At 38.0% G+C, this 8,344-nt stretch overlaps 1 protein-coding gene across 1 annotated transcript; it reads right to left on the minus strand.

The window, feature by feature from the left end:
- Positions 1 to 6,733: 6,733 nt before the first annotated feature.
- LOC17899738 (extensin) lies at positions 6,734 to 7,777 on the minus strand. Its single transcript, XM_006305179.2, has one exon. The coding sequence runs from the start codon at positions 7,775 to 7,777 to the stop codon at positions 6,734 to 6,736; it is 1,044 nt and encodes a 347-aa protein (XP_006305241.1).
- Between the last annotated feature and the right edge of the window lie 567 nt (positions 7,778 to 8,344).

Consider the following 8,344-nt stretch of genomic DNA (forward strand, 5'->3'; position numbering starts at 1 on the left):
GAAGATGATGAAGAAGAAGAAGTAGAAGAAGAGCTTTAGCTATTTTATTATGACTTGAGCTTGACCAGCGAACTAAAGATAGAAATAGTCCTTTAAAATAATATTAAACAAGCGACCATGTTATATTTTCAAATCATTATTGTGCCACCATGCTATGCCATGCGGAGGATATTTTTAATATCTACAACTAGGCTATTAAATATTATTTATCACATTAATATATATTATCTTACATCTCTATCATAGTATATAGCCATTGTGTATATATTTCTATAGTTTTGGAGTCTGTATAGAGTAGAATATTTGGTTTAGAGGCTCTGGTTTAAGCCTGGTCAAGTTGTATATAAACCCCCAATTGTAACTTTATTTCAATAAATGAGAATGAGAGTATTTTACTAAAATGGTATCAGAGCAAAATAGCTCTCGCTCGTTCTAATTTTTTCTCGGTCTTTCTCCTCCGCACAGTTCGCCGAGAAAAGTTTGTTAGCCGGTGATTTTCAAATTCCGATCTGATCTATTGCTGTAGACTTGCTCGATTCGTCTTCTCTTTCGATTCTCCACAGTTCTAGCTCGATTTCGATCTCTTTATCTTGATATCAGCTCGATTTGTTCAATGGGAAAACGAAAGACAACATCGAAGTATCGTTCCTCTACACCGGATCTACCGGAAATGGATTCTCCGATCTCTCACAACAAAGCTCGCAGCTCTTCGCCGATACGTGTTGCCTCTGGATCCGCGCCTCCGGGTCTGCCTGCTCGCTCGAAGTCATTCTCTGCTCCGTTCGTGGTCTCAGATTCTCCGGATAACATTCACAGTCCATATCATCTTCACAGCTCCGATCATCTAGGTTTGGTTCTTGTTCCTGATCTTCTCGACGGCACAAACTATGGAACTTGGATTGTAGCCATGACTACCAGTATCGAAGCTAAGAATAAGTTAGGATTTGTGGATGGTTCTATATCTCGGCCTCTTGAATCTGATCCTTACTATCTGATATGGAAGCGTTGTAACAGCATGGTGAAATCCTGGTTGTTGAATAGTGTTTCAAAGCAAATCTATTCCAGTATCCTGTATTTTCACACTGCAACAGAGATATGGAATGATTTATACACTCGCTATCACAAGTCAAATTTGCCAAGGCTATACAAGTTACGCCAACAGATTCATTCGCTACGTCAAGGGACCATGGATTTATCTTCTTATCACACTAAGACACAATCTCTTTGGGAAGAACTATCTAGTCTTCAGGTTAATGCTCGCACTGTTGAAGATTTGGTTGCTGAAAGGGAAACTAATCGTGTCATTGATTTCCTTATGGGACTCAACAATAATTATGACACTGTTCGAAGCCAGATATTGATGAAGAAAAGCTTACCTTCTCTCTCTGAAGTTTATAACATGTTGGATCAAGATGACTCTCAGAGATCTGCTACTCATCCATCACCTGGTACTCTGGATCCCTCAGCTTTTCAAGTTGCTCAACAGTCCTCTCAGAGCTCTTCTTCTGGTGGTTATCAGTTTCAGAAAAGAGACAAACCGATCTGCACCTTCTGTGGCCGTACTGGTCATGTTGTTGAGAAATGTTACAAAAAGCATGGTTATCCAGTTGGTCATCCTCGCTTCAAGTTCTCCAAGTCCAATCCTACTGCAGCAAATGTCATCTCTGATTCTTCTTCAGAAAGTAATGCAGTTTTGGACAGTGGTAAACTCACTGATGACCTCTCCACAGATCAGATGCAGCAGATTGTTTCATTCCTCAACTCCAGAATCAGTAGCTCTACCATCACACCTGAAGTTCATGTTGTTTCAGTGTCTTCCCTCCCCTCTTCTTTACCTAATGGCCCAGCACCTGGTACCTTTTTTCCCTCTATCATATGTTCTTTTACCAGTGCTGATAGGCCTTATGCTTATTCCATTGCTAGCAATACTATTGCTATTAATGCTTGGGTTATAGACACAGGAGCAACTAATCACATTTGCCATGATAAATCTTCCTTTTCTACTTTTCAAACTCTCACTGACACTAATGTCAATCTTCCTAATGGTGGTATAGTGAGCATTGTTGGAATAGGAACTGTTCATCTGGGTAGTAATCTAGTTCTTGATGGTGTTCTATACATTCCCCAGTTTAAATTCAATCTTCTAAGTGTCAGTTGTCTGACTAAGTCTATGGGCTGTAAAATTTGGTTTGATGAGAATTCTTGTGTTCTTCAGGATCTTTCTCGGGACTTAATGATTGGCATGGGGAAACAGGTCGCTAATCTCTATTTCTTGGATATCGAGTCTATAGCTAAACATGTCCATTCGCCTACCTTTGTTGCAGCTTCTGTTACTTCTCATGAGCTTTGGCACAAACGGTTAGGTCACCCTTCTTTTTATAAACTTCAGTCTCTTTCTCATGTTTTGAATTTTAAAAAGGAACCAAAAATCCAAAAAGATTTTCATTGTAAAACTTGCCATTTGGCAAAACAAAAACATATCCCTTTTATTTCTCATAACAATATCATAAAAATTCCTTTTGAGTTGGTTCATATTGATACTTGGGGTCCTTTCTCTGTCCCTACTCATGATGGTTATAGATATTTCTTAACCATTGTTGATGATCACTCTAGAGCCACTTGGATTTATCTGATGAAAAACAAATCTGATGTTCTTCACATTTTTCCTTCTTTCATAAACATGGTTGAAAATCAATTTGAGACTAGAGTTAAGGGGGTTAGGTCTGACAATGCTCATGAATTCTACTTTACTGCCTTTTATCAATCTAAAGGAATCATTCCATTTCATTCCTGTCCCGAGACTCCTCAACAGAATTCAGTGGTTGAAAGGAAACACCAACATATTCTCAATGTTGCTCGTGCTCTTCTCTTTCAATCTCATCTGCCTCTTCCTTATTGGGGAGATTGTATTCTTTCTGCAGTCCATCTCATTAATCGCATTCCAGCTCCTGTTTTGGATGATAAAAGTCCTTATGAGGTTTTAACAAAACATGTTCCTAACTATGATGATTTGAAAGTTTTGGGATGTCTTTGTTATGCTTCAACCTCACCCAAGAATAGGCATAAATTTGACCCTCGAGCCCGTGCATGTGCTTTTCTAGGCTATCCTTCTGGCTATAAAGGCTATAAACTTCTTGATCTGGAGACTAATGACATTTTCATTTCCAGACATGTTGTTTTTCATGAAGAGCTCTTTCCCTTTGCTAAAACAGATCTTTCTCAGGAAGCTAAACATTTCTTCCCTGATCTTGTTAGCACTTCTCCTATGCAACATAATTTCTCTGATGCAGATGCTTCCACATCTTCATCCTCTGTAGAGACTATGCCTTCTGCTAGCTCTACTGATGTCCCTGAACCTTCTGCTCAAACATCGCATAGGAGAACCAAGAAGCCAGCTTATCTTCAAGACTACTACTGTCATCCAGTCGGGTCTTCAACCATCCATGAAATATCTTCTTTTCTTTCTTATGATAAAGTGTCAGAGCTATATCTTTCTTTTTTGGTTTCCATAGACAAAAATAAAGAACCCTCAACCTACACTGAAGCAAAAGAAATTCTTGTGTGGTGTGGAGCTATGGATACTGAAGTGGAGGCTCTGGAAACAACACATACTTGGGAAATCTGCACCTTACCTCCTAACAAAAAGCCCATTGGTTGTAAATGGATTTACAAGATCAAGTATAATGCTGATGGAAGCATAGAGAGGTATAAGGCCAGATTAGTTGCTAAAGGGTACACTCAACAAGAAGGAGTTGACTTTAATGACACTTTTTCTCCAGTCTGCAAACTCACCTCTGTTAAACTCCTACTAGCTATCTCAGCAATTTATGGTTTCACTCTTCACCAGTTGGATAAATCTAATGCTTTCCTTAATGGTGACTTAGATGAGGAAATTTATATGAAGCTGCCACCAGGATATGCTACAAGAAAGGGGGACTCTCTCCCACCTAATGCTGTTTGCAGGTTGAAGAAGTCCTTATATGGATTGAAACAAGCCTCCCGACAGTGGTTTCTAAAGTTCAAAGACACTCTCACTGGTTTGGGGTTTATTCAATCTCATTGTGATCACACTTGTTTCATGAACATCACTCCTACTCTCTTCATGTGTGTACTGGTATATGTCGATGACATTATCATTGCAAGCAACAATGATTCTGCTGTTGACGACTTGAAAGCTCAGCTTAAATCTGCTTTCAAACTTCGTGATTTAGGCCCTTTGAAGTATTTTCTCGGTCTTGAAATTGCTAGATCTGCTGAGGGTATTCATATTTGTCAAAGAAAATATGCTTTGGATCTTCTTGATGAAACAGGTTTGCTTGGATGTAAACCAGCCAACATTCCTATGGATCCTAGCATCAAATTGGCGCAAGACAGTGGTGGTGAATTTGTTGATGCCAAGGCTTATCGACGTCTCATTGGCCGTCTAATGTATCTGCAAATAACTCGCCCTGACATCACCTTTGCTGTTAACAAGCTTAGTCAATATTCAGGAGCTCCTAGACAATCTCACCAACAGGCTGCTTTGCAGATTTTACATTACATCAAAGGCACCATTGGTCAAGGTTTGTTCTACTCCTCTAAAGCTGAGCTTCAAATTCAGGCTTTTGCAGATGCAGACTATGGTTCTTGTCTGGACACAAGGCGATCTACCTCAGGCTATTGCATGTTCATAGGCTCTTCTCTTATCCTTTGGAAGTCCAAGAAGCAACAGGTAGTCTCCAAGTCTTCAGCTGAATCTGAATACCGCAGTATGTCTCTTGCAACAGATGAACTCATGTGGCTAACTCAGTTTTTTAGAGAACTTCAAATTCCCTTGCGCAAGCCTACTCTTCTGTTCTGTGACAACACTGCTGCCATTCATATTGCTAACAACTCCGTATTTCACGAACGCACCAAGCATATAGAATCTGATTGCCACAGCATTCGTGAGCGGTTAGTTGCAGGTTTGTTCAAATTACTTCATGTTTCTACTCACATTCAACTTGCAGATCCATTCACAAAACCTCTCTATCCAGCCCCTTTTCACTCTCTGGTAAGCAAGATGGGTCTCCTTAACATCTTTGCCCCATCTTGAGGGGGACTATCATAGTATATAGCCATTGTGTATATATTTCTATAGTTTTGGAGTCTGTATAGAGTAGAATATTTGGTTTAGAGGCTCTGGTTTAAGCCTGGTCAAGTTGTATATAAACCCCCAATTGTAACTTTATTTCAATAAACGAGAATGAGAGTATTTTACTAAAAATCTCTTAATGTAATTTGAATCGACTTCACAATCTTACTAAAAATCATATACATATGTTAACCCTTTTTAAATTAACGTAATACCATACGAACGTGCCTTTTGCTATTGGTTTCATACCCGTAGAAACTAGTTTAGCCAACTTCTAAATTTATTGTTTTAAGGTTATAGATTAGTGATCCTATTGTTCAAATCTATATAGATTTTAGTATTACGATTTATAATTTATATTATAGAGCACGTCAGTGAGTTGAATTTGTCATGTAATAATAGATCATTCTGATTAAGTTGACATCATAGTTATTAGTTGCCACTTGATCAGGTAGCTAGTTCGGCCTACACTTAATTAATTGTCAGTTTCTATGAAGAAAAAAAAGTGTTAATAGCTGAATTGAAAAAAAAAAGGGTTTGTTATAAAAAGATAAGTAAATTTTTTTGGCAAAAACTTAAAGATCGCTGGTTCACGTGGCGTTTGGGACAAAATCTTATAACATGCTCTACTTGCACGCTTGAAAGGATGTATAAGTTTTGTCCAAAACCTTTCAAAGAAAAGAAAAAAAAAAGCCGAGGAAACGTAGAAGTATAACATAAGTTTTCAAACCAAACTAATACAAAGGAAAGCTACACAGCAAATATAGAAGTTTTCAAACTGTTATGCTCGTGTAGTTTAATGAAATGGACGTCCTTAAGAGTGGATACATACGATGGATTGCACAATCATCCTCACCACTATTTCGAACAGTCGAACGCATCATTTTGCTTATACTCATTTCATTTGGCTCTTGAAAGAAACCAAATGCTGACATGACAAACTTTTAATCTTACCGGAACATCTAGTCCCCCAAAGGCCAAAACCATTGGTTCCACTCTTGAGTCTTTGGTTTTAATTAAAAAAATATATTATTTTTTCTCTTTTGTTTTTCGCTCCCATTTAGTATCAAATTTCAACAAGTATTTTTAACATTTCTAAACATTTTTCATTCATTTCTATCACTTGTAATCAATGAAATTCATTGTATTATAACATATTCTTCTAAAACCTCTGGCGTGTATTCAAAATAAAATTTTAAAAGATTTCAGTTTTATTGGGTTTTTAAATGATTTTGATGATTTTAGGGAAATTTATATGATATTTTTAAAATTCTTTCAATTTAAGATAGATTTTGAAATCCTTAATTCAATAACAAACACTAAATTTATAAGTTTTAGACAAATCTCTTAAAATTCCATTTTGAATACACCCATTTATTAGTAAAGCAAATTCAATCCTTGGTGCTCTATATTCACGTACTTTTTGTACATCTACGTTTCGTATTGGCGAAAATAATATATACTAACGATGGAAACAAAAAAAAAAAACTTATTATTCGTGAAATGTAGCAAAAGAGTGGTCCATAAGATATGGACAAACAAAATTGCATGACTAAAGAACTCAAGAAGGAAGAAAAAAAAATACACCCTAATGAAGATTTAGGAATACCAAAACAAAACCTAGATCTTAACGTGGCAAGTACAACGAATAAGAGGCACGAAGAAAGGATCAGTGAAGTAGCCAAGAATCACATCGGTGCATTCATGTCTCATGTTGACAATAAGGTTGCAGCAATAGTCACTAACACGAAACTTGCCTGTGAAGTAACTTACTTCCATTTGTTGTTTACATATTGCCGACGGCCCAAAATCGTTTATGCAGCTGATGAAATGGCCCCATGGATTCTGATAAGAATGTGCCGGAGTTGTTGGCATTGGTGCCTTTGGAGTGGTCACAGGTTGTGGTGGTGGTGGAGATTTTTTAGGTGTTGGACGTGGAGGAGATGGTTTAGAAGGTGGTGGTGAAATTTTGGGAGTTGGTGGTGGCGTTGATGGTTTAGGAGGCGGCGAGGACTTCTTAGGAGTTGGTGGAGGCGTTAATGGTTTAGGAGGAGACGGTGATGGTTTAGGAGGCGGCGAAGACGTTTTGGGAGTTGGTGATGGTTTAGGAGACGGTGGAGACTTCTTGGGAGATGGTGGCCGTGGTGATGGCTTAGGAGGAGACGGTGATATTGGTTTAGGGGACGGTGGAGACTTCTTGGGAGATGGTGGCCGTGGTGATGGTTTAGGAGGAGACGGTGGAGACTTCTTGGGAGTTAGTGGCGGTGGTGATGGTTTAGGAGATGGTGGAGACTTCTTGGGAGTTGGTGGCGGCGAAGATGGTTTAGGCGGTGGTGGAGACTTCTTGGGAGGTCGAGGCGGCGAAGATGGTTTAGGCGGTGGTGGAGACTTCTTGGGAGGTCGAGGAGGCAATGATTTAGGCGACCGAGGAGGTGGAGGTGAAGGGTAAGAAATAGAGACGGCGGCTCCAGATCCATTGTTATAAGTACATTTCCAAACTTTGGAATCTAGGTCACTCAAATCTATACCAAAGTTGTGGTAATGGTCACTATTCACCAAAGTGGCCTCATGAGAAACTTCTGAAGGTTTTGGCCAAGTTGCGATCGTTGTTGTAGGTGAAAAGATGAGACATATGAGAGGTACAAGGACGATGAGGCTCTTCATGGTTTTGAAGTGTATAGGAATGTAATTTTATGGTAATGGAACTAGTTATATAGATGCGCTTTTGTTTAACCTTTTTTTTTTTTTGTGTTATTTGTTTTGATTTAAGTATGAGGAAGATTAAAACATGCATGACCTTTATTTGTGGATTAAAATACGGGCAATATAGAATTTTTACGATATATTTTAGGAGGATCTTATCAGATACCTAACTGAACTCATCTTATAATATTTTTATCGGAAGTCTCTTTGAATTTGTCAAATTATATGTTTATTTATTTATAACTAGAGAAGTTATCCGCGCAGATGCACGGTAAGGTGTTATAGCAAAAACTAACACATACGATAAGTTTCATTATTGAAAATGTATAGTTTAAACACTACATATGTTTACTATGTATATTAGATTTTTGACTTACTCAAGCCAAACACATAATAGTTTATACTGAATAAAAATGAACTTTAGTCTATTAAACAATGATGGAAAGAGACTAAGAAGTTTTGGACAATATGCATATAGCAATCCTTTTCTAAATAAAATAGACGTTTTTGAAATACTTCTTTGAAAAC

Source organism: Capsella rubella, unplaced genomic scaffold, assembly GCF_000375325.1.
Source record: "Capsella rubella cultivar Monte Gargano unplaced genomic scaffold, Caprub1_0 scaffold_1, whole genome shotgun sequence".
NCBI lineage: Eukaryota > Viridiplantae > Streptophyta > Magnoliopsida > Brassicales > Brassicaceae > Capsella > Capsella rubella.